The 27,506-nt window shown below is 42.3% G+C and overlaps 1 protein-coding gene across 2 annotated transcripts in view; it reads left to right on the top strand.

Moving 5' to 3' along the window:
- ADCY8 (adenylate cyclase 8) overlaps positions 1 to 27,506 on the top strand; it is a 217,410-nt gene that overhangs the window by 136,507 nt on the left and 53,397 nt on the right. The window contains exons 8-9 of one of the 2 annotated variants that reach the window (XM_004373008.1): positions 11,211 to 11,408; positions 23,609 to 23,709. In XM_004373008.1, coding sequence (XP_004373065.1) covers positions 11,211 to 11,408; positions 23,609 to 23,709 — 299 coding nt within the window. The remainder of the gene's footprint in view (positions 1 to 11,210; positions 11,409 to 23,608; positions 23,710 to 27,506) is intronic. The other variant, XM_012554538.1, reaches the window with a different exon arrangement.

The raw sequence follows: 27,506 nt of genomic DNA, 5'->3' as shown, positions 1-27,506 counted from the left end.
TTTTTCTAACTCCAGGTCTTTGTACGTGCATTATAATACTTTATAATACATTATAAGGCTTTGTCTTCTCTAGTTGCCGTTTGAAATCTTCTGTTCAGCTCTTTTACTTCATCGTTTCTTCCTTTGGCTTTAGCTACTCTGCTTTCAAGAGCAAGTTTCAGAGTCTCTTATGACATCCATTTTTGGTCTTTTCTCTCTTCCCTGTCTTTTTAATGACCTTTTGCTTTCTTCATGTATGATGTCCTTGATGTCATCCCACAACTCATCTGGTCTTCCGTCATTAGTGTTCAATGCATCAAATCTCTTCTTGAGATGGTCTCCAAATTCAGCTGAGATATACTCAAGGTTGTATTTTGGTTCTCATGGACCTGTTTTAATTTTTGTCAGCTCAAGTTGAACTTGCATATGAGCAATTGATGTGCTGTTCTGCAGTCAGCACCAGGCCTTGTTCCAGCTGAAGATATTGAGCTTTTCCATCATCTCTTTCCACAGATGTAGTCGATCTGATTCCTGTGTTTTCCACTCAGTGAAGTCCACGCGTACAGTTGCCATTTATGTTGTTGAAAAAGTTATTTGCAATGAAGAAGTCATTGGTCTTGCAAAATTCTATCATGCAATCTCCAGCATCATTTTTATCACCAAGGCCATATTTCCCAAGTACCAATCCTTCTTTATTTCCAACTTTCCCATTCCAATCACCAGTAATTATCAATGCATCTTGATTGCATGTTTGATCAATTTCAGACTGCAGAAGTTCATAAAAATCTTCAGTTTCCTCATCTTTAGCATTAGTGGTTGGTGGGTAACTTTGAATAATAGTCATATTAATTGCTCTTCCTTGTAGGCATATGGATAGTACCCTATCACTGACAGTGGTGTACTTCAGGATAGATCTTGAATTGACAATGAATACAACACCATTCCTCTTCAATTTGTCATTCCTAGCATAGTAGACCATATGATTGTCTGATTCAAAATGGCCAATACCAGTCCATTTCAGCTCACTAGTGCCTAGGATATCTATGTTTATGCATTCCATTTCATTTTTGATGACTTCCAGTTTTCTTAGAGTCATACTTTATACATTCCACATTCTGATTACTAATGGATGCTTATAGCTGTTTCTTCTCATTTTGAGTCATGTCACATCAGCAAATGAAGGTCCTGAAAGCTTGACTCCATTCTCGTCATTAAGGTCGACTCTACTTTGAGGAGGCAGCTCTTTCCCAGTCATATTTTGAGTGCCTTCCGATCTGAGGGGCTCATCTTCTTGCCCTATATCAGATAGTGTTCTGCTGCTATTCGTAATATTTTCCTGGCCGATTTTTCAGAAGTAAACCTCCAGGTACTTCTTCCTAGTCTGTCTTAGTCAAGAAGGTCCGCTGAAACCTGTCCACCATGAATGACCCTGCTGGTGTTTCAAATACCAGTGGCATAGCTTCCAGTATCACAGCAACATGCAAGCCCCCACAAACTGACCGATGCGTGGTCGGAGCCTATTTTACAAACAACAAAATTGTGATTCAGACAGATAAATTAATTCCTTCAAAGACCTGTAGCCAGTAAGTGACAGAGCTGGAATTAGAACTGAGTTTTGTCTGGCTCCAAAGTCAGCATGCGTTCCATCAGCCGCACAACCTTCCCTTTGTGGTCTGCGTATATATGCTGGGTTTTCTCCCTTCTGCCTTACGGAGCACAGTTCTATTGTGACACACATGGGGTTGCCATGAGTTGGAGTCGACTCCATGACAACTGGCTTGGTTCTACCTTCTACCTTGTTTTCAGGTCCGTCAGTCTTATAAGTGTGCGTGTGTGTGTGCCTTCTAAATATGTGGTTCTCACCACTGCTGTTTAGAAATCTTCTGTAAAAGCACCCAGAAAAGACCCAATGGTTTTTCCAGATAAATTTCAGGAGTCCTGTCCTACAGGTAGCATCTCATCCCCTAAGAGTCCCAGTGTGATAATGGTTTGCATGAGCAAAAGACAAACCTAGTCAATCTCTCCAGTCTGCCTAATGGTCAAACAAACAGCCATTTGATTTAGTTCTACTTTCCATGGTGAATGTTGAAACCAGAAGAAAAGGAAATGTGGAGGGTGTGGGGCTGAGTGGGGTGCCAGGCAGGATCTAGAAACATATTTAGGTCACTGTAGCTTCACCAGTTCCAGCTGGGACTCTTCTTAGATCCTGTTCTCTGTATCCACTGGAAGAAAAGAAATAATTTGCATCTGATCACCTTCCTAATGGAAGCCCTCATGTTGACCTGATGTTGATCCCCTAGGATTACAGTAAACTGGCCAGTCCTATAGACTGTGAGTCTTGTGATCTTGGGACAAATCAATGAATGACCCAAAATTTGCCCATTTTATAGTGGAAGGGCCCTAAATGGAAACAGGAGAACTGAGTTATAGCCCTGACTTTTCCACTTACTACGGTGAATGCTCGGACAATCACGTCTTGGCTGCAAGCCTCAGCGTGTTCATCTGCACAATGGCAAAACCAGGCTGGATGATCTTGACAATGCCTTCCAGCTCTGACATTACCCCATTCAATTTCTCCACCTCAGATGCATGCCGAGTGTCTGTGGCCATACCAGTAAGTTACCTACACTTCAGAATTCTACCACCCAGAGCCCAGAAAATAAATAATTCAGCAGGAAGTGATGGGGACATGTACTGTTTATAATTATCCTAATGTAAGTTAACAGTTGTCCTAAACTGCTATCCTAGTGAGCTGTCTTAAAACATTAATATCAAATTCAGCAGCAGGACGGAAAGCATATATGTATATATAAGGTAAAATCTCAGTTAACCAGGGAGTGAAATTAACCCTTTCTCTCTGTATTCTGGATGATTGAATTTTGATTATATCCAGACAAACACCAAAACATCATTATAAACATTATTCCACTTTGCCTAGTTCCAAGGCTGAGTTTTCAACATGATCATTATATCTTCCTGTCATGTAATGTTTATCCCTGGGATTTGGTTTCTTCTTATTTCTGCCCCTAAGGAGTGGGATGCAAACAAAAGTGGCAGGTTCCTTTTTTGTTCATACAAATGTCCTTAAGAAAAAGAATTCTGTAAATTCAGACTCGTTTTTACTTCTGTCGTTCAACTTGAGTGAGTCAGCCCCACTGATCTGTAGAAGATATTCAGTTGTTCATTGCTCACTCATCATTCAGTCATTCATTTATCAGTTACAAATTGAGCAACTACAATTGTCCAGGCACTGTGCTAAGTGCTGGGAATAGAGAGATGGAGAAGGTGGTTCTCGAGGATCCCACAGGCCAGCGGTGTCACAAACAAGTGAATGGCTCAATGTGAACAGTGCTGTGATAATAGCAGGATGATGTAGCAGAGGAGGGAAAATTGATTCAAGGTATTTAGAGAAGATCTCCCCAAGGAAGTAACACTTAAGCTGAGATGTACAGACAAGCCGGAGTTGGGAAAGAATGAGGCAAGAAGACCCCAGAAAGAGGGGAAAAGCACGTCTGCCCTGTCAGCCTGAGTTTCTACAGCTCAAGACCACAGCATGTGCTTCTCTTCCACCACAAGGAACTTGACCTTAATTTTCTCCCACTGGAAATGCCTGAAATATAAGGTATTGGTCTTTAAAATAGATTAAATGTATGTTCTCAGTGTTTACTGCTTCTGTCCTAAGCTGTTGAATATCTGATTATCTATATTCAGTCTTAGTATGTAGGAAATCACAGGCAAATATTTCTCCATAGGTAATTTGTTTTTAACCATTTTAACATCAGACTAAGTTTTGATATTCATTGGATGGGACATCTGCATCTTTGGGTTGGAAACATGGAGGGCTTTGGAAATTTCCCTGGAGTAAACCTGCACTCTTCCGGTAATGTGGCTTTTTCTGACAACAAAACTCCCCAGGCTCTCCTTAGCCCTGATTCTGACTGATAGCAGCTGAGTTCAGCCAGAGAGTCATTAGAGGGGTCTGGTTTTTCACTCTGTTCAGAAAGGCAAGTGGATTTGAAACCTTTCAGGGAGCATTGAGTAGATTAAGTAGGCAATTTGATCCATGAAGGATACTTGTTTTAACCCAGTGCAATGCATTTGTGTAAGCATTTTTCTTTCCAAACAGCATGCCTTGACCAACATGTCTTGCTTATGGAGGATGGTCCAATTCTAGCACCTCCATTCCCATAAGAAGGAAAATTATTACATGGGAAGTTCTGGGAAGCCCTATGTGGATATATTCCCAAGTGTCCTCCAAGGCAGTGTTTTACCCAAGTGCCACTTCGCGTCTTCTTACCAGAAAAAAAATATATTACATCTTACATCCAAGGAAATATCTGCTCCCAATTGTCAGATTTAAGAAAAATAAGTTTTCCTCTTTCAAACACAACCAGCACTCTCCCTAGGGCCTTGCATGCAAACTATTGTAGACTAAATTACCTCTGAGCTTTTCCAAGAAATGAGCTTTTTGAAAAAGAACACAAAACTAACTTTTTTGTTTATCAAGTAGGAACTTTCTATTCTGGAGGTTGGATTGAAGTTTTAGCAAGCAGTAGAGAAAAAAAAAAAGTAGCTCCAATGGGTTCACCTGGGATGTTTTTATTCAGGCTTAGTCTTTGTTTCTGGCTGCTTCCTCTCATGTTTGCATGTAGGACACAAGAAGCGGAATAGGAACTGAAAGGTAGATTTACAAATTCTTGTAAACACTGCTGCTAAAACCCCTGCCTCTTCTATAACCCAAACTCTACAGGCAGCAAGTCTGAAATGGAGTTCAGGAGACTGCTGAGTTAGGTACAGGAAAACACTGCCATTCGCAAGGGTGAATGGAAGAGTGGTCCAGGATGTAGCTGAGGAAATCCTTGGCCCTGCCTGCATCTGAATGCAGTCTCCAGCCTGAACTCGAGAACAGGCAGAGGTTTGGGGAAGGGATAGTCCATCTCAGGATAAAATGCAGAGGCCCACAGCAATGCCCTGAGCCTGCTGGACTTGGCCTCTCGAGGTCTTTCCCAAATCGATGAGAAATTGGCCCACACCGTGGGACCGTGGGACCGTGGTCACAGTTACAAAACCAAACCAGTTGCCGTGGAGTTGATTCGGGCTCATGGTGACCCCATGTGTGTCAGGGTAGAAACTGTGCTCCGTAGGGTTTTCAATGGATGATTTTTCAGAAGTAGATCGCCAAGCCTTTTTTCTGAGGCGCCTCTGGGTGGACTTGAACCTCCAACCTCTTGGTTAGCATTGAGCGTGTTAACTGTTTCTGCCACCCAGGGACTTCTGGTCACAGCTACGTTTTGCTAAATCTCAAGAGTCTGCCATCTGCCTCCAAGGGGAACTAAAAGATGACTTTGAATCACCATTGACTTCACTCTTCCCCTTCAAGCTCCACGTGGGGAAGAGTCAAGAAGACATTAGTGCAGGCGTTGCTCAGAAGGGGCTCTAGATTAGTTCTTTCCTCTCTGTAGTCTCTGGTGCCCCAGTGGCTAGCCCTGGGAGGCAGTATGGAGTCTGTGAGGCATTCTCTGGATTCCAAAAAGCCAGATAAAACCTTACAGTGACAAGCACCGGAAGGCTACTTTTCAAGGTTTTTAGTCTTGGCTGGAATTATACCAACTGGTGTGGTAATGCCTTTTGTCTCATACCGACCAGAAACTATGCATTTTATTGACTAGTTGGAAAGCAAACTAATTTGTATCTAACACAAATAGTTGGGTAAACAGAATCTTTCCAAATTTAAAGTCCGTCTGGGGGAGAGTAGTGTAAAATAAAGAGGCTTTTGGTAGCATAAGACTAGAAACACCGTCCTAGGTGTAATCTTATAGAGTCATTTACCTTTTATCCATCCATCTACCCATCCACCCATCCACCCATCCATCCATCCATCCATCCATCCATCCATCCATTCATTTATTCCACACATATTTATGAAGGACCTACCAAATATGCCAGGTGCTGGAGATTCAGTCATGGCTAAAACAGAGTGCCTACCCTCAAGGAGATCAGAGTCTAGAGGAGTAGACAAACATACAATTAGACAATTACAATACATCACAATGATTGCTGTGCTAAAGATAAGTGCAGGCTCAAAACAGGCTTCCTGGAAGAGGTGAGGTCTGAACTGGTTGTTCAGTAGCGGTGCGACATGCAACATGGATGCTACATGTTCCAATGCATAAAGTATGCTGAACTGAGTCATTATTCAATAAGTCATGTTGTGCCCAGGGTCTGAGCTCCAGGGCAATGTCAGATGTCATTTGCATAGGTCTAATTCTGTGCAGTAGTGCACCCAGGGTGTGGACAGACTAGAAAGCATGGTGAGATGTGTAGAGATCACGTCACCCGTGGAACCTTTGGGAAACAGAAGCTATTAGCCTAGAGAAGAAAAACTGCAGACGTTAGGAGTTGGCCACACAGAGGAAGATAAATAGATCCTATTAAAAGATCAGAAATAGCTCCTGTGGGTGGAAGTTGCAAATAAAATCAGAGAAGAACTTTATTGCACTGTTTCCCAAATGGTATTCCCTTGAACATGTATAGGTGATTCAAGAAAAAAGGATTGTGTGGTCAAAAAAGTTTATAAAAGGCAGAGTTTCAAAGTCATATAAGTCTCCCTGCTACAGAACTTATGGGTGCCTTTATTTCAGTAATATGGACCATGAGACTCCAATAGGAAGATACAAGCATTTGTCGTTCAACAAACATGTACTGAGTGACTACTGTCAGGCACTGGGGACAAAGGAATAAGTAAAAGAGACAATGTCCCTTCTCTCAAGGAGTGTGTTTTCTTGTGGGGAGAGAGGGCAATAAACAAATGATAGATCTACATTTCCTGAACTTATTGGTCCATAGAATGATTTTGTAAGGAAACATTTCATCATCCTCATGTTCCTTGGAACAAATTCTGGGACAGAGTGTACGATGGCAACAGGTTTGGTTTTTGGTTGTTGTCGTTGTTTGGCTTGTTTTGTACTTCTTTTTGAGTAATGAGATAGAGAAGTGAGTCCCTAGCACTCCAGCCCTGAAACTACATAAGCTGATTTTAAATGTTGATGGGGTGCTTTCGAGGGTGCTTCGAGACTGGAATATGCGATCCATAAGAGCTAAGGTGGTTTGACTCAACCAGTCTGGGTGTTTCTGGACCATACACCTTTAGTCTGAAATCTTATTGGAAGAATTTTTTCGTGCAGACTGATTAAGGACTATCCATTTATGGCCATCCATGCAATGAGAGAATCTGTAGAAGTATGTTTTCAGTGGGTACATAGATAAAAGAAGATTCCCAAAGAATGGTTGGCAGGTCATAGACCAAATGATGAGATTACCAGGATTCGTAACTTCCCAGTTCAAGTGCAGTTGACAAAGCAGTATCCAGAACCTCTGATGATAGTTGTCACCAGAACCCTCAGACTTTCAAGGGACACCCTGTATTCAGAAAGGTGGGCTCAAAAGGGATGCTGGCTCTCATTCGGCCTTCAATTTGTCTTAAGCATTTGTGAGTGAGGAAGCAATTTCTGAAATGCCTGAAGGGAGCATGGATCTCAAGTCAGAAAAACTTAGGGCAGCAAAGTCTTCTTAATTGGAAGACTGAGACGTCAGAGGCCAGCTCAACTATGACATTGCAAATTTGACCTCTCAAATATTTAAAAACACCAGCTCATGTAAATAAATATACATATTTATTATTTTATATGAATATAATATGTATTTCAATTATACATTGAAATATATATTCAAATATATGTATTCAGTTATATATAAATGACTATATATGCAATTATCCTTATGGCATTGACCATTTCCTTCCATTTCCATTGTTTTTCCTATTCTCTAACCAATTGCTTAACTTGTTTATTTGAAAGAACATTGTCAACCATTTGGAGGCCAATGTAAGTTTGGAATCATATCTGAAAGCTTATGCTGTTTGTTTGTTGTTCTTTTTTTAACATGATCCCAATCTAGCTTGCCCTGGTACTATAACTCTTAAGAACAGAAAACCATATTCCATTAAAAATAGCCTGTTCCAGTATGACTTTAAACAGGTATAGAAGACAAGGTACACATTTCCCTCAATATTACATGCAAATGTATCACTGTGAAGATACCAGAGTATGGATTTTGGGTGTTTGAATTATCCCACTGAAGGTGGCCTCATGGTGGCTATTATTGATAGGAGGAGGGGTATCCAGATAATCACAAACCAGAGTCACCCCCAAAGACATTGGGGGTTAAATGAAAGCAGGTGCTTTCCCTGCCTAACTCCAACTTGCTTGACTTCTTGAGTTGATGCTGGTCTTCCCTTCAGCAGATATGTCCTAAAAGTGTGAGGTGGTGTCAGAGAGATTGCCGAGCGCATATCATTGTCATATGTAATTGATGGAGCAAGTGATAAGAAAAGGGACCACTGAGAATTGACTATCTGCATAAAACAGCAGGCAATGCTGCCTTCAGCAAGGACTAAAAATAATTTCTTGGACAAGAGAAGAATTCTCCACCACGGCATCATTGGCATTTTGATGAAAGGGGCTCCTTCCCACCTGGTGGCAAAGGTGAAAGAAAGAGAGGTGCTTCCAAATGCCTCTTGATTGAAGCAAGCACACAGACAGCCAATGGAATTTGATGAGGGGTGAGGGACCTCTGAGAGGAGGAGATTTGATTGGTCTCTGCTCACATAAGTGGACAATGGCAATAGAGTCCTCTGGATGGACATCTGTTATACATGCACAGGAACCAGGAAGTATCATCCTCTCTTCCTAGTCTCTCAAACACCAGCCCACAAACCAATGTCTGTCCCTGATGACGTTTCACCAGTCCACATCAGTATGAGAAAAAAAAGGACAAAGTAGAGAGCTGAGCCCTGGTGGTGCAGTAGTTAAGAGCCTGGCTGCTAACCAAAAGGTTGGCAGCTCAAATCCACTAGCTGTTCCTTGGAAACCCTATGGGGCAGTTCTGCTCTGTCGTATAGGGTCGCTGTGAGTTGGAATTGACTCCATGGCAATAGGGTTTTTTTTTTTATTATTATTGTTGGTTAAACTAAATTAATCCAATGTAAAGGAAAGTCCTTTATTCTGAGAGTATACCTTTTTTTTAAAAAAAAAAAAAGTCCTTCTTTTATGAAATAATGGTCATATTAGATAGCTATAGTTGTAGTCATTGCTACTGATACTGCAGGCATTATACTTATTATAAATCAGTCCCAATAATATTTCTTTTAATGCCCCTTCTCCGGGAAATTCAAAGTCTGAGAGCCACTGGAGGCAGGAGAGACTGGTAGAGTTGTTGAGCTCAATTTCACTCTAAGAAACTTAAACCTACAAGAAAATAAAAATTACAAGAGAGAGCGATCCCTAACTGTTAATGTAAATAGATATTGTAGCTGATTTCATCAGCGGTGGTGGATACAGCTGAAGGCACTTGCCAAGAGAGCATCCTGACATTGCTAAGCCAAAATGGATGTCGAAAGACAGCTGGAGTGTCCTTTCCACTCCTCCAAAGTAGAAAACTAAATATTGTCATTTATCCGAGCTGTGTAGAAAGAATTTCCACCGAGGAATTGGGTAGGAAATCCATGTGAGAAGGCCTAGCCCTCCTCCGATCTAATAGCGTTTAATCCCAGGAGCCCAAACCCTGCTGCCTCCACGTGGATCCTGCTGTTCACTTTTCTGGAACATTGGTACCTGCTTCCTTCTCTCAGCTCCAGCCCTTTCCTTACCGCTCATCCTGCAGTACCTCCCCCTAACATCTATCTTTTTCTCTGAGGTAGCCTCCCTAGTTTTTAAAGCAGAAATTAATTGCTTCAGTGCCTAAGAGCATATACTTTTCTTTCTCATGTTGGGACAGGCGATTCCATCCTTCTCCTAGGGCTGGAGATAAGGGTTTCGGTAAACACTACCAGTGATGAGGCCCTGCTATAGAATTCTTTAGCAACCTTGAATTTAGGTTACGTTGACTATCTCCATGAAGGTGAAAATGAAAGGTCCAGCAATATCAGGAAGATTCCTTATGGAGTGAGCTTGACGGCTCCCTAGAGGCCAAAGCCCCTGACCCAAGCTCTGGCCCTGGAGTCCGAGTATCTGAGCTTTCTGCTAATGGGCTGATGGCTCTTGAGCACAGCTCTCCGAGAGTCATTGATACATGAAGGGACCTCCAAGGTCTCTGTCAGCTCTCACATGCTGCCATCGGATGACTTCATAGGCTTACCCAAGCTAGTCTATGGTCTTAAACTTGGCTGAGCTGAGAAGCTGGAAGAATGTGCTACATCCTATACCTCCCGCTAAGGAAATCTCCTGGAGAGGATGGCCTTCCTAGTCCCCGTATCACTTCAGCTCCAACCCCACTTTTTGCCAAAGAAGTTGTCTTAAGCTGGAGCTGTGAGAGCATTGCATTGGGCTAGAGCCAGCCAGTTGATCTCATCACTGGCGGCTGAGCACCAGGCGCGTCCTCACTGCCAAACCTGGCGTGTCCTCAAGGAGCCTGTGTTATTTCTGCATCCGTGTATCCATACCAGTTACCAACCACGGTGGTCTGCCTTTCCCCACCTCGTGCTGTTTATCCCTGGGAACAGGAAATGGTGGAAGGCTGGCTGCAACTGCTTGCAATTCCTGCCTAAAGGAAATTACACGCATATATCTATATGGACATATAGATATATAATGGCCTATGGAGAGGAAAGCATATTTGTGCAAAGAAAAATTTAACAATCTTTGTGAAATTTAAGGAGCAGATCCAGGCAGTTTTGGTCTGTCCACAGGAGCGTTAAGACGAAAAAGAACGCCAGTCGTGAGTCTCCAAGCCTCTCCACCACCAACAAATTAAAAAAAAAACACAGAAACGTGGAAGCCACTCGGTTGGAGATGATTATTTCTGTGGGTTTTTAGATATATTTTACTTTCGGTTATGTGTAGTGGTTCTTTTTCTCTCACACCAGGGATGGGCCTGGTTAGAGAAAAGTGCCTTCATTAATATTTCTAAGCCTTCAGCTCTCCAAATACCTCAGCCGAAGGAATTCAGTGCACCTACATAGAGGAAAGGGAAGGCTCCCTCTCGATGTCATACTTTGCCAGGTTGTGTTTCTTTGACCCAAATGCTAACTTATCAACTTCTGTGGGTTTCACTGAATACGACTGCATGGAATGCTATGACTGTTTGCAATGCAACCTGATCTAAAAACATTGCATTTCTTTTGAATCCAAAGGGGACTAGCAGGTTTATTGTGTTTGCATGTGCTTTCCCCCTAGACTCTGGCTGCCCTAACAAGAAATTCAATAAATCTGCTTCCAAACCATCTTGCACAAGCTTTGCATGTCCAGTCTGGGCCTGAGGAAATTAACAAGAGAATAGAACATACCATCGACTTGCGGAGTGGCGATAAATTGAGAAGAGAGCATATCAAGCCATTCTCACTGATGTTTAAAGACTCCAGCCTGGAGCACAAGGTAGAGCTGGATCTCCATAGTGGCTTTTTTTTCTGAAGTAAATTGTTGTAAATGTTCATGGGACTAGAGAGAGAGCCCAGGGGCCGTGGTTTTGGTGTGTTTGTTTGTTGTTTATTTGGTTTGGTTTGGTATTGTCTATTCTTTTTATCTTTGAAAATCGTGACTAGACTAAAGACCCTGAAAGGAGATGCTGGCTAGGTCAATAGAGCCTCAGCTTTGCTCTTTAAGGAAAAGATAACTAAAAGAGCAGAGTCCTTTAACTCAATAAGCCTCAAATGAGTTTCTTCCACTCTAAGATTATTCAATCATATGACATTAGTGGCCTTTGCTTTCAGGTGAATAATTATCAGTTGCAACCTTTGTCACATAACATATGAGGGCCCCCAATAGCCTGATGTAAGCATAGTGATGGGACACTCTCTCTCTTTGAGGGTAGACACCTATTCTCCCATTTTTTCCATTTATCTCCAGGCTCAGAGCCTCGCTGGTCTAGGAATAGTAGAATTAAGATGAGTTGTGGATTTAGAGCTGAGTTTGAATCACAGCTCTGCCACTCCCTTGCTATGTGACTTCGGGTAAGTGAAGTAACCTCTCTGAGAGTGAGTTCCTCATTGCATAATAAGGACAATGAATATGCCCGTCTCATAGGTTATTAAGAAAGTCTCCAGGGCAATGCCTTGATTAGGTTAAGTGTTCAAAATGGCTGCCATCATGCTGCAGATGATGCTTCTTTCCTATGCCCCCCACCCCCATCCTGAACTGTCAAGGGGAGTGGGAAGACGGAGTGCTCGCTCCTGTTTAACTGGGCTGCTTCTTTGCACTGACAGAAGCCGACAGACCTTTCTTGACTGGGCACAGGAGGCACTCGGCATCTGCAGGCACCTCAGGGAAGAACAGCAGGAAATTTGCAAGCAAATTTTAGGAGTTTGATCCAAAACTCTGTAAATCTCTAGCAAGCAACTTGTTGTAAGTTTGCTCAGCTGCCTTGGGATATCCTGCTTTCCTTGGTGTGAGGAATTTACACATCTGTGCATGTGTACTATTCCTGCTGAATTTCTTTGATACCTACCTGAAGATTGCAAACCCCAGAATTAATACGTTCACCTGCAATCCCCAATTTGAAATGTATTGAGTCTGTGTACTAAGAAAACAAAAAGAAAAGAAATTTCGCCTTGCTTAACCCAAAAAACAAAACAACAACAAAAATAGAACCAAACCAGTCAAGTTGATTCTGACTCACAGCGACCCCACGTGTTTCAGCGTAGAACTTCTCTCCATAGGGTTTTCGAGGCAGCGACCTTTCAGAAGCAGATTGCCAGGCCTTTCTTCCAAGGAGGCTCTGAGTGGGTTCGAACTGCCAACCGTTCAGTTAGCAGTTGAGTTCTACTCTGTGCAATACGGTCGCTATGAGTCAGAATTGACACGATAGTAATGGGTTTTTTGGTTTGGTCCAAATTAAATGCATTTTCTTTCCTGGTTACTGTATTTGAAGGAACTAGGAAGACTGAGATGGTCTTACAAAGAATCTTTTTAATTAGCCTGTATAAATATCTGTGTCCAGAGCGGTACAAAATCCATCTGTTACTCTCACTAAAGATTTCCTTGTTTCACCAGTGAAGTACCTGCAGACTACAGGTGGTTTCTAGTGTGTATTTAATAGTGTCTGCATCTCATCCGCAGGCCCCTGGTGTGGGAGCAGGACTGGACCTAGGGAGGCACAGCATGTCTGTGGTTGTGTTCTGTGACCAGGGGAGCCTCTTCCAGGAGAGGCAGAGGGCAGCACCAAGAGCAAACACATGGGAGTTGCCCACTGGCAGTCCACCAAGCACCATGCAGTATGCACATCATGTACCACGTTCACCATGTAGCGTGTGCCCTGCAATGCGTGGGTTCCTCCAGGACAAGGGCAAAGAGACACATCAGAAAATGGCCATTCCCCTCGTGTCACAGAAACCTGCCTCACGGAGTCTCACTCTGAGACCCCCTCTAAGAACTGAAGTACTGCTGAGCAGAAAACATCATAATAAGTAACATTGACTGGGTATTTACTCTGTACCAGGCACTGTTCTAGGATGTTCCTACAAAGTAACAACAATATGAAGTAGATACTATCAATAGCCTCATCTGACAGTTGATGAAATGGAGACACGGGAAAATGGTTGCATAGCCTGCCCAAAGTCACACAGTAGGAAGAGCAGCTGGGATTTGAGCCCACGTTGATCCCCAGGCCTGCACTCTTATCCACTCACAGAGCTGCCTCTGCCAGGAGCCCCAGGGACTTGCTGCTCTTTCAAACTGCTGTATGAGGAGAAGAGGCCTGTGCGAGCTTCATCCTCTCCTTTTCGGCTATGGCTGGAGAGGGAGGCACAGGACAAGGGCCCGGGGGAGGAGTAGGAAAGGGTCCTTAGCAAAATAAAAACAGTTCTCTCAAAGCCATAGGATTCCAGAGTCAGAGAACAGTATCAGCGTCCATCTGCCCTATGCCTGGTGTTTATATACATCCGTTTATTTCATCCTCCCAGAAGCATTATTATGGCATTTATAAAAGAGAAAACTGAGCCTCCGGGAGGTTTAGTAGAGGTCATGGGTCTCAAAGCCCAGCTACCGTATTTCATGGACAGTAAGGAGCCATCAACTTTGAGATGCTCTGTTTCCTATGAAACAGTAAGAAAAATCACCCACCATGGGGAGTCTAAGTGGAAACACCTTCGCAACTGTGCTAGGCTTACAGCCTCAGGGTAAGGGGGTGACCGGGGAAAAGCCCACCCAGCCGACAGGGACAGTGAGGAACCATGCGTGTCTACTCCCTGGTGTTGGTTCAATGGCAGGAAATAGCTCCCCGGGAAATTAAACTCCCAAATGGTATCTGCATAGGTTTGACATCTGGATTCACACTATGAGTGCAGTAGGAAAAAAACCTCAGCAGAGAATTCAATTTAAAGTGATCTCTGAATGATATTGCCCCCTGGTGACTAGCAAAAGCAGTCACAACCCACCTGGGAAGAACTTAAGCCCAGTTGTACAGTTATGGTTTTTGTGCGTGTGTGTGAAAATATACACAGCAAAGGATACGCCTTTTCAACAAATTGTACATGTACAATTCAGTAACATTGTTTACATTCTTTAAGTTGTGTAACCATTCCCTCTATCCTTTTCCAAATTACTCCACCACCATTAGTGTAAAGTCACTGCCTGCCTTCTTATCTAACCTTTCCAGCTGCTGTTGTCAATTTGATCCCACATAGATAAATCTTTGAGAGGGCTTGAAGATGCCATTGATAGTAAGATGCATTCTGATTGCAGAGATGTTAAATGTGGAAAGAACACACATCTTAGAATTGTTGAAATATGTACGGTATTTAGACTCCAAAGCTTGTTCTCTTCCCACTACCCTACCCTGCAAGTTCAGACCATAAAGACCATAAAGGCAAGTTTTCTGAAAGGAAAAGTGGAAATAGAAGCAATGATTTTGCCTTTGGTGTTTTTGTAGGGAAGCAAAGGCTTTATTCTGTTTGAACAATAAGAAGATACATGAATAAGGGAACCTATTGGCCTTTCCACATTCATTGGTGAATTAGAGAACAGAAAAGAGCCTTGGAAATCCTTAGAAACTTGATTCAGACAGTTCCGGTCACCTTTACTTACAAAAATCAGCTTATCTACCAACAGAGCTACGTAAAAGAGAACTTTCAAAAACCTCAGAGTGTTGAGTAAATTCTTGCTGAATGGGTAAGGGAATGGATAAAGGGCTCAGGTGAAGGATAAGATTGGGGGACACAGCCTGGCACCCTAGAGCTGGCCTCAGGATATCCTTTGAGAACTCTCACAGCCAAAAGACACGGGTCTGTTTTGAACTGACCCTTTTTTAGTGGAGTTTCAAGAGAAAAGAATAAAAGTTCTGTTCCGTCCCTGCCATGGTATTTCAAGGTGGCTCACCCCCTCCCCAGGAATCTTTTGAGTTAAGCTTCAGCAAAGTGTGCTCTTGGAACACGTGGCTTAAACCAGCTTGGGCAACATCTTTTCCCTCTCTGGTCCTTGGTTTCTCATCTGTGAAGTGAGGGGATTAGACACCTCCTAATCTCTTTCGGGTGGAAACCCTGGTGGCACAGTGGTTAAGAGCTCGCCTGTGTGAATCCACCAGCCGCTCCTTGCAAACTCTGTGGGGCAGTTCTACTCTGTCCTATAGGCTCCCTACAAGTCAGAATCGACTCGACGGCAATGGGTTTGGTTTTTTTGGACTCTCTTTCAGCAGTTAGTGCTATGAGTCTGTGAACTCCCAATGACCCTACGGCCATATGTCCTGGTTTGCCCGGGAGAGTCCTGGTTTACGCCTATTTTCCCAATATGATTGTTAATAGCAACCCTTTCACCCTCAAAAATCACCCAATGTAGATGACAAATCATGTGACCCAAGGCTTGGGCCTCAGTCAGGGTGAACTTCGTTTCTGAGCATTCTCACCTCTCAGCAACCCTGGACGTTCTGAGCTGACCCCTGGATGGGTGGGATGGGGGTGGGGAGACTCTTAGTCCAGTTGTGAAAGGCCCCTTCCAGTTCCTCCCAACATCCACAGAATTCTCTGCCCTTCTTTAGTTGGGATAAATATTTCCGAGGAAGCTTACAAATTTCAGGGGCAAGAAAATTAGATTAAGATAAAGTGATATAGAACACATGGCCTGTTTGTCAAAGACTGACAGTGATTTTGGATTTTTTTTTTTCTTATATATGACTTTTTTCTTATTAAAAAAAAAGAATGCATTTTCATTAACAAAAGTTTATACCAAGCATATAAGACAAAAAGAAGAAAATGAAATCCCTTGTAATCTTACAACCCAGGATAACTACTGCTGACTTTCTGGCATCCGCCATGCTGTTCTTTCATGACCTTGCATCTATACACCCATCAGTGCAATTTGTTATAAAAATAGGGCCATGACTTGGTTATCTAGTGCTGCTATAACAGAAATACCACATGTGAATGGCTTTAACAAACATACATTTATTTTCTCACAGTTTAGGAGGGTAGAAGTCCGAATTCAGGGTGCCAGCTCTCGGGAAGGCTTTCTCTCTCTATTGGCTCTCGGGGAAGGTCCTTGTCTCTTCTAAGCTTCTGCTGCTGGGAGATCTTCTAGCTTGCTTATTTAATCTCTTTTATATTTTTGAGGTATAAAAGAGATTGACTGAAGAGACACCCTACACTAATCCTGTCTCATTAATACAACAAAGACAATCCATTCTCAGATGGGATTATAACCACAGGCATAGAGGTTAGGATTTACAACACATATTTTTGGGGGACACAACTTCATCCATAACAGGCCATTATGTCATAGTGCTTTTTAACATAGTGTTAAGCGTTCTTTGCTCAGCAATAAGCCTTGAACTTTTTTCCACATTATTAAATATTCACTTATAAAATAATTTCAGTAACTGCATACTACTCCACTGCGCAATTTAATCGTTACATATTTAACCAATACCCCAAATTTACATGTCTTTTTTGGTTTTCCACTATTATAAATTATAAACTACACTGTAACCCCCACTGTCATAGTTAGATCATACATCTATCCTCTAATTATTTCCTTAGGATAAAATCCAAAAGTGGGTAAAAGAGAATGCACATTTTTAAACACTTGATAGACATTCTGAAATTGCCGCCAGTGCCAATATACTGCCACTCTCAATGGCAGTGTTTAAGAGCATGGGTTTCTATACACTTTCCAACCCACTTACTAACTTAAGAATTGCCAATTTGATAAGAAACAAACAGCATTTCCCTGTCTTTATTTTTATTTTTTAAGTCACTATTGAGGTTGAATGTTCTTCCACGTGTGTTTTGGTCTTTATATTTCTCCTTTTGTGGTTTCCCATTTGTTGTGACTGTCTATCTTGTAGTGTGCTGCTCACCATTGTCTAATTGATTTGTGAATATTCTTTATATAGTGAGGATTGTTAGGTTATACATAATATATACTTCAAAGTTAATGGGATTTATGCTTTTAATGTAGAGGTGAGTATTAAAATCAAGCCACATCAATGAAGAACTCATTTAGAATCCTTTCCTTTTTTTAATGCCAATATCTTTCTGCTTACTTCTGAAACTCTTTTCTTTGAAAAAAGACCTCCTTTTGTCACTGTGACAAATTTCTGCCATAAAAAGCCTCTTTGTCCTAGGCTAGTGGTATTGAGACTTGACAATTACATGAGGATCTTGTTGAAAATGCAGGCTCCTGCCCATCTCCCACCTCAGGGTTCTGATTTTCAGATGGTCCTATGTTGTGAGGGACACTCTTTCTAGGATTCTGTTGTCCTGAACTGTAGGACACTCTCTCTGTCCTTGGGTGCACATGGAGATTGGGCTGGTCACTTCCCTCCAACTGTCAGAGGTCAGATCACAGCAGTCAAGTCCTCTGGTCCACACTTGAGGACAGTATGGCCTTAGACAGGCCTAGAGGAGATGTTTTCTTAAGGTCCACAGTGGCCCCAGGAGCTCAAGCTCTTGGTTCACATCCTACTTTAAAAAGAGAAGTGACCACAAAGGACAGGTGGTTAATGCTGACTGACAATAGATACTGACAAGTTGTCAGCTTTTCATCACTCAGCTGGACTCCCTCACACACACACACACACACACACTCACACACACACAAAGGCCTCGTTTATCTCACAAGCATTTGGTCTTTGTTAAAAAGACTTTGATTACTAGACAGATGTGACTTGAACCAACCCCTGCCGGCCCCTGGCCGGGTAACACAGGACAAAACACTTGATCTCACTGAGGTCATGATGATCATAATATGGCCCCTTAGGATTGTTGTGAAAATTAGATGACACAATATTCATATCATAGAAACTTTGGATCAGTGTGACTGTCTTTCTTTTCCCGTGCCCTTCTGATTAATCTCATGCCAAGCTTGAGTGTGGCTAAACCCTCACTTAAAATAAATCTCACACTTCTCCCAGACCTCTTGTAAAGAAGCTGCTTCATGAAAAGCGGAAGGAGAGGGAAGTCTTAATGCATCTTGTATCCCAGGGTCTAGGGTCCCATCCTGTACCTGTAGCTCCATGGAGGCAGCCTTCCCTTCGATGCCCTCAGACTATTGAAACACAGGAAGCAGCCACCTTGCCTCCCTGGAATAGGTTTAAATATGTAAGCATGACTCACTGATCTTTTCTCTAAGTGATGTGACTGTTCCCAGTTCCCTAATATCACCATCTTCCAAGTAAGGTCTTTTGGTGTTTGATCCTTCCCCAAGGTCATGGCTTTCTTTCTGTGGGAACAAGCCATCCAGGCTTTGCTGTCATTGCACATGTGGGTCCCTTTCTGGCCCTGAGAGAATTGCTCTTCTGTCCATGCTCCTTGGGATTACTGGCAGGTCCACTGGCTTGGCTCAGAGCATTTGCTCTGCTTCTCTTCTGTGCAGGCAGCCGGGCACAGACTGAGGCGCAGTATGAAGACAACCCTTGGGACCTACTCTCCAACTCATGACCTTGGACATGTCACTGACCTTCTTATCCTAAAAATGAGCGTAGTAATAGCCACCTCACAAGGTTGTTATGCTGATGAATCACAGATGATATTTATCAACTGCCTCAGAGGCTGCACTTAATTGCAACTGTGACAGTAGTGTTGTAAGGGAAGTAACTGTTGATCATTTATTACCCTGTCAAGCCCTAGTCTGGGTCATTTATATTAGTTGTCTCATTTCATTTAATTGTCACAGCAGTCCTTTCATGTATGTGATATCTTTGCTGTTGGATAGCTGAGAGATGCTCAGAGAGTTTGAGTAACTATCCCAAGGTCCACACACCTAGAAGGCAATAGAGCTGGAATTAAAATCTAAGCCACTTTGTCTCCTCTGACTATGTCTACCACACTTTGCAAAATTCTATCATATTCATCATTTGGAATGTGTTCAGGATGTAGCCAGTGGGGTGGGCAGGAGGGTTTGTGTAGATATGAGCCGTGCCAAATGCCTTGTTGTTGTGAAGTGCCGTCGAGTCGGTTCCGACTCATAGCGACCCTGTGTACAACGGAATGAAACGCTACCTGGTGCTGCCCCATCCTCACAATCATTGGTGTGTTTGAGCCTATTGTTGCCGCTGCTGTGTCAATCCATCTTGTTGATGGTCTTCCTCTTTTTCACGGACCCTCTCCTTTATCAAGCATGAGGTCCTTATCCAGGGACTGGTCCCTCCTGATAACATGTCCAAAGTACATGAGACGAAGTCTCACTATCCTCCCTTCTAAAGAGCATTCAAGGCAAAAAAGAGCAAACTTTAAACCATAAAAAATTATCTTGCCCTCTCTTCACCCCACACACATATTCAAACAATCCACCACATGCTCCTGGTTGAACACAGAACCTCAATAAAGATAGATTAAAACAAACAGATCACCATCACCATAGCCACCCATGCACATGTAAAAAATAAGTGAATAAATAAACACACAAAACACCTTCTCCTTTTGGTCACTGGGAATAGGAATGATGAGTCCTTGAACCACCCCTGTATCCAAAAAGACAGCTGGTTGGTACAATCAGTCAAGGAGTTAGTTCTGTGGTAAATTCTCTCAGATTCTGTCAGCTAATCTGACTTAGTTTTGAGAGCAGGCAAAACCAGAAATCGCCACCTAAAAAGACCAAAGGCACATTAAACAAAACTGAAGGTGAGCTTCATTGTTCACACACAAATCAGCTACCCGATGTTACCCATTCTTCTGTCAATAATAGTCATGGCTCTCATAAATAGTACTTGCTAGGAACCAAACTCTGTGCTGAGTGTTTTCAAAACACTCATTTACTGTCACTTATTTTCTGTCAGCAGTCACATAAAAATAAAGATGTGGCACCCAGGGGAACATTCATATAAGCTTTTGGCTGAGTACCATTTGCTCTTATTTCCATTCAGAATTTCTCTCAGTTTTCTCTATTTTTTTATTTTTGTAATAATTTTTATTTTACTGCTATAGGAAAACCCAAAATCGTGTGAGTATTTCAACCACCTCCTTCAGAGAGATAGCCGACACCACTCTAGAGGGCAGGCTACACAAAGGTAACAGTATTACAGTAAAACACATAGAAATGATTGGTTGCTTGATTGATTGATAATAGTGGGACACACTTATATAGGGATTACCATGTGCGTAGGCACTGATGTAAACACTTGGCATGTATCATTCCATCCTCTCAATGACTCTGATAAGATACAAAACCAGTTGCCATCAAGTCGATTCCAACTCACAGAGACCCTGTAGGACAGAGTAGAACTGCCCCAGAGGGCTTTCAAGGCTGTAACTTTTACAGAAGCAGACTGCCATATCTTTCTGCTGAGGAGCGGCTGGTGGGTTCAAACCTCCGACCTTTCGGTTAGCAGCCAAGCTCTTAACCACTGTGCCACCAGGGTTCCTACCTTATGAGATAAGTACTATTATTATCCCCATTTTCTAGATGAGGAAACTAAGGCATAGAAAGCCTAGTAAAAATTTATCCAAGGTTACATATCTAGCAAGTGATGGAGCTGAGATTCAAATCCACGTAGTCTAGCTCTAGAGTATTCCGTGCTCACCACTAAGATATAAAAGGATAAACGGGGCCAAGTAAGGACAGATAGAGGCAAGACAATGAGTCTCTAACTATAGTAGGAGGCAGCATATGTATAACTTAATACAGTCTGTGAACCAGGGTGTTCAGACCTTCACAAGTCAAGAGGAAGTGAAATGAGTCATCGCTCACTCTCAGTACCCCCTCACCTAGAACCAATTAGGAATTTTCTTTTCACAGTTACGCTCTCCTTGAGTTTCTGAAGTAACAATGCACTCCATTCAGAAACCCAGTTTTTTGTATATGATTGACATCAACTTCAGAATTCTTATAAGGTTCTTCTTTTATGCGACTGTGTGGAACACTAGGGTTCAAACATAAAAAGAATAATTTAGCACTGCAAACATCTCCCCATTTGATAGATTTTTTTAAAGTGAGGTTCAAAAAAATTGGCTTTGCCCACAGTCACACACTGACCATGTGGAAGATCTGGCGGCAAAGTTCCCAGAGTCTTCCTACTTCATCTCTATGCGGTTTGCTATTTGAAGAAAATGAAAAACATAAAACCTTATGCAACTTTAGTCTGGACAAAGGATGATAAATACATAATATTTTTAAAGTCATCAGTAGGAAACATTCAGGAAAAGAGTCGCGGAGATTCAAGTTTGGGTTCTGTAGGAAGGGACATTTTCCCAGTGAAAACTGGCCAACAATGGAAAGGAATGCTTTGCAAGATAGTGCGCTCTCAGGCCCTGGGAGGAGTCAAGTTGAGTGTATTTAAACCCTAGGATATCCTGCCCCAGCTCAGAGAAGACAATCTCACTTCCCCAGACAAAGCAGGGAAGATCACCTGCTCTGAGGAGACGTCAGGGACGTTATGGGGAGGATTCCTGAATTGGGGAGGTGATGGTCCATTATAACTGTAAGAGGCTGTGATGATGATAATATTGATGATCTGATGATGAAAAGAAGGAGGAAGTGAAAGATTAAGTACACTAAAATTGTTTTTTAAAGCCCATGATCAAATCTATATAAGCAACCTCCTTGGAAAATTAATCAGTCAGCCAACAAAGAATAATTAGATCTTGTACAATTAGTTGTTAGGAGGCACTCAGACATTTATTTTTCTCCAGATTGATGCTTTGTGGCTAATTCATTTATTTTCAAGCCGGTATGTGTGGGTCTCTACAACTGTGCCTTGTTCTCAGACAGCACAATTAGTAACTGTTAGTAACATGGATCTCCTGTGGTTTTATCAGGGGTGAGGATAGTTTGTAGTGATTCTGCAGGGGCATGTCCCTGGTTCCCCTCTGGACACCAGGCAGGGAGTCAACAAACAGACAGAAGCATTGATATCAGAAAGTAGAAAAGTCCTTGCCCTGCACAGCAATAAATGTGCAGAATCCAGGCAGCACTGGGCTTCCCCTGTGGAGCTCACAAACAACAAGCAATCCTCCAAATTTTAGCAATGACACTGAATAATAAGTTCCAGTCTAAGACCCAGGCCACACCAAGAAGTTGGCAAGAGAATAACAACCACGTAAGTGTTGTTTGTGAATACCATACCAACAAGCGGTTGGACAAAAACCCTTCCGTTGATACTGTGGACATGGAGTCAGAGTTCTGTTTACCAGCGTCCTTTATAAAGTAGCTCTGCAAAAATTCAAATCAAGGATTACAAAGTTCCCAACAGTGTACAATTATTGTTCTCCTAATGCCAAGTATAGCTTTCTGTTTCCAAAAAAAGCAACAGAAAACCATGATCTGCAAGCTCTGTATTCTAAGGCAAGTTACTAACCTCTCTGGCATTAGAGGTAAAATGAAGGGCTTGGTTTAGGCTAACTTCAAGGTCTTTTTCAGTTTTAAAAACTCTTTCTCCTTCTGAAAGAATTGGGCTCTTTCTTAGTTTAGCGACTCCCAAGATAGTTCAAACTAGGCAAGTACACATTCAATGCTGACCTTCCAGAAGCTTTTAAGGCTGGACAATGAAATTACTGAGTACTCTGGATAATCAAAATAAAGTTACGGCCATTCCCCCAGGCCACCACGGACAGATAGCAGAAGGGCACCAAGCATATCGGTCTATCAGTCTTGGTTCTCTCCTGCGAAATGAAAGAGCTGCACTAGCTAGAGAACTCTTAGGCAGCTTTCTATGCTAAGATTCTGTGAATTTATTTTTCAATCTCTTTTAATAAAAAAAAAGGCAGAAAGACCCCCTGGTAAAACATTTCCCTGAGTCTCCAAACCTAACAAGAAACAGAGCAAGATCCTGAAATCACTTAAGTTTACTCGTGAAGAAAGCCAATGTGAATCTGATTTGCTGCATAGACGGTTGTGTGCGCTTCTGTTTTGTTAAAATGATGTGAGTTCAGAGAGAGGAGAGGAGCTGGAGATACTCATGCAAGGTCCCCTTCCATCCCCTTTACTATGAATGGTATGCATTCCTGGGCTCTCACCAGAAGGTTGGAGGGAGGGATGGAGATAATGCTTTGAGAAGGGTTTATTAAGATATGGATTCCTCTTCATTTTTTAAAAGTATTTAATTGCCTATTTCTTCTCGCTGCTTTCCCTCCCAACCCTGCTAAAATGTACTCTTCCAAAAACCAAGCTCTGCTGTGAAGTAATTCCTTCTCCTTTTTTTTTTTCAATTACAGTATTCTCAAATGAGGGATGAAGTATTCAAGTCAAACTTGGTCTGTGCGTTTATCGTTCTTCTATTTATCACGGCAATCCAAAGTTTGCTTCCTTCTTCAAGGTAAATACAGAGGGACTAAACTGTCAGGGGAAATGTCTTTGTGAGCTGATGGCCCCTTAGCTGGAGCCAAACAGCTGACCTTTTCAGGGATGGTACCAGAGGACCTAGGCTTTGTACCAAAATGGTTGACCATATCAGTGTCTGTTCTGGTTGTCTTACTCTGCATAATAATTACTCGACCAAGGCAAGAGTCTTTTTTGGGAGTCTTAACAAAAACAATAAAAGCCAAAATAGGCCCCCTTTCTTATTTGACATCACACCCGTGAATGCAGAAAGTAAGTATAAGAGCCTCAATCACCATTTACTTGTTCCTTCGTTAATGACATCTGAGTTGTTCACAGATACAGCATCACAGGTTCCTGACTCAGCAAAACTGGCACTTTAATGATAAAGCAAACAACTGTATGTGCTCTAGGCACTGTCCCAAATACTTTACTGACAGTAACTTGTGATATTCTCATGATAGCCCTATGAGATAGGTATATTTTTGTCCCCATTTTAAAGAGGATAAAACTAAGTCCCAGAGAAGTGAAATAATTTGCCCAGTGTCCCAGAGTTGACACATATTACAGTCTGGATACAAACCCAGGAAGTCTAGCTCCAGAGCCTGAGCTCTTAACACTCTATTACATATGTAAGTCATACAGCTTATAGGTGCCAGAGCCCAGATTTGAACCTAGCTCTGGATTAGATCAATGGCCATGCTTTTTCCCCTCTCCTATGCTGTAGATAGCACCTCCATCTTTTCTCAGTTAAATTCCCTTCTCTCTAATCTTACCATAAGGTTTCTCCTTACAAGTTGTTAAGAAAAATGACATAAACAAATATTTGTTAAATGTCTAATATAGGCAAAGCAACATGCTAGACCCTGGGGAAAGTATAACTTTGCAAAGGGTTGTCCACAGCTTCTAAGACATAGTTTAGTGAAAGAGAGATATTAATGATGGCTGCCAGTTAGTCAGTACTTATTATGTGCCAAGAAAATGCTAAATTCTTTGCATGAATTGTCTCAGCAAAGCCTCAAAAATAACCAATCAGTGAGGCCGAGTTCTACTTTCCTTTTTGTAGATGAGGACTCATTCAGGGTCACAGAACTGTATAATGACTGAGTTGGGATTTGAACCCAAAGACAATCTCTGTGTTTTTAACCACCTAACTGCATTGCACCAAAATCAGTGACTCCTTCTGAGTAGGTGGTTCCAGGAAAAGTTTACAGGAAAGATGGTATTTTGAGCCAAAGAGGATGAGGGAGAAAGAGTAGAAGAGCATCCTCAGTTTAGAAGACAGCACTGGCAAAAGGCAGAGAATGGAAGACCGTGTGTTTGTAGACTAGTGAGTAAATTGGAGGGTCTAGAGTAAGGACTTGGGCAAAGGTGTGGTGAGCACCATGAGAAAGGATAGCGCTAACAGAAGTTCAATGTCAATAATACAATCCTAAGGAATTTGGAATTGACCCTGCCCTACAGGATCCCTGAGCATTTTTGAGGAAAACTGTGGCTTGATGAAGGAAAGATGTTAAGTTTCACTAACACTCAGAGAATGGCCAGGCTTGAGCTTTTCTGGATTAGCAAGGGGTATTAGGAGAAGGAGAACGGAGATTCTGGGAAGATTGATGGCAGCAGTGTTTGAGCAACTAGAGAGCAAAACCTAAAAGCTCATGGACTATATTTATGACAAAAATAGGTAACATGGTAGCTCTATGAATTCTAAAACACAAGTGCGTAGGGACAGTCTACCAACAGCAGAATATACATTCTTCTCAAGCACACATGGAACATTCACCAAGAACGACCACATTCTGGGCCATAAACCACACCTTAACGAATTTAAAAGAACAGAAATGACATAGAGTGTGCTCTCTGACCACAGTGTAATTAAACTAGAAATCAATAAGAGAAATACACCTGAGAAAATTCCCCAAATATCAGAAAATTATACAACACACTTCTATGTAACATGTGGGTCAAAGAAGTCTCAAGAGAAATTTTAAAAAAATATTTTGAAGTAAATGAAATAAGAACTTATCAAAATGTGTAGGATGCAGTGATATCAGTGTTTAGAGGGAAATTTATAGCATTAGAGAAAAATAAGAGATTTAAAATCGGTAATCTAGGCTTCTGCCTCCGGAAATACTGGAAATTGAGTGTTCCTGAGGTGAGGGGTTTGTAAACCTTGTTAAAGAATTATGACTGGTTGACAAAGGAGAGTTTCTTGTCAAATTTTAATCAAAGAACTGAGGTGATGGGGTTTTAGAAGGGTCACACTGGACATGGATAATCGACAGGAGAGGTTAGGGCTAGTGTTGGGAAGACCAACTGCAAGAATCCAGGTAGGAAATAATAGATCAGCGTAGTGGCAATGGGGATAGACAAGAGAAGAAGGGTTTGTAGATGTTTAGGACATAGAGTTGACAGGATCTTGTGACTGACTGGATGTGGGGGGTGAGCGAGAGGGAGAAGACTAGGACGACCCTGAGGGTCTGGATGTGGCACTGGGCTGGAAGACGGGGTCGCTGTCCCCATGGGAACCCAAGCATCACACTCCACAGCTGCCCTGGGCAGGCTCCCTTCCAGGTGGTTTAACCAAGGTAGGTGAGCCAGCTACTGACTCCCTGATGTCTGGGTTCATGGGAGAGTGACCTGGAACCTCGCCCAGGAGCCAGTTGGGTAGACTCTGTAACTCTGAGGTCCAAGCAGAAGCCGGTAACTGAAATACAGTCAGTGTCCCACCCTCACGTGCTTAGTGAAGAGAAAGACCTAAAAAGGAAGAAAACCTCAAAGCTGAACTCTGACCAGACTCTCCACGTGTTGTGGGAGTTGAGGGCCCATGGGCCCCCCACACAGTGAAAGATTTCTTTAATGTGCGCTTGCTTCCTCTCCAACTCATTTTGTTTCTGTTTGATTCTTTGTGACTAAACAGATGGTAGGTGCCTTTCACTCACATTTCTTCTGTCACGAAGTTTTTAGCAGATGAGGCAATCTCTGTTCATATGACCACAGCTATTCCCAGCTTCCGCAGCAAAAATTAACGGACCCTGACGAAGAAAGATGGTGCTGGCCCAGCTCTTGCCTCTAATTTCCACATGCACACAGATGTTCCCCTCCCAGAAGGGTAAACTGAGGAAAGATGAGAAAATACATTTTGGAATTATAGAACAATGTGTTTAAGTCTGCATGCATGAAAGAGAAAGACAAGAGAAAAGCGAGAGAGGAAAAGCGAGCAGGAGGGAGGAAAAAGACGGAGGGAGTGAGCCAAGGAGAGAAGGACAAAAATAGAGGTACTGGATCATGGTTCTTTCTGTGCATCTTACTAGCTATAGATCATGGACCAAGTTTCTTAATCTCTCTGAAGCCTCAGTCTCCTCATCTGCAAAATGGGAATAACAATGCCCACTTCCCATGGTTGCTGTAAGGATTAAATGAGCCGTGTCCATTTTTTTAGTAAATTGTGGTTCCCATCCCTTTTTTTAGCCCCAGTATTTTCATCGACTGAAGAGTTTAAGAATACATACTTCTCAGGGTTGCTAAGAGGACCTAATGCACTATTGGACTTACGGGCTGTTTGCAAATTCTAAAATGCCATACAGATGTCATCTTTCAGTCTGATACGAGTTTGTTTCCTACTGTTCCACAAGCTGCTGTAGGCTGTCCATTCATCCCCACTGATCTCTGCCTTCCCAGGAAGCATCAAATCATGATACCAACCCAAAGCGTGCTTGAAAGACAAACTGCAGAGAGTAATTAGAACCTCATGTCTAGAAATGATTTGGATAGAGCTGTTTGCAAATCCCTTGTCAC

Source organism: Trichechus manatus, unplaced genomic scaffold (genome assembly GCF_000243295.1).
Source record: "Trichechus manatus latirostris isolate Lorelei unplaced genomic scaffold, TriManLat1.0 scaffold00022, whole genome shotgun sequence".
NCBI classification, from domain to species: Eukaryota; Metazoa; Chordata; class Mammalia; order Sirenia; family Trichechidae; genus Trichechus; species Trichechus manatus.
This window is presented reverse-complemented; position numbering and strand designations above follow the sequence as displayed.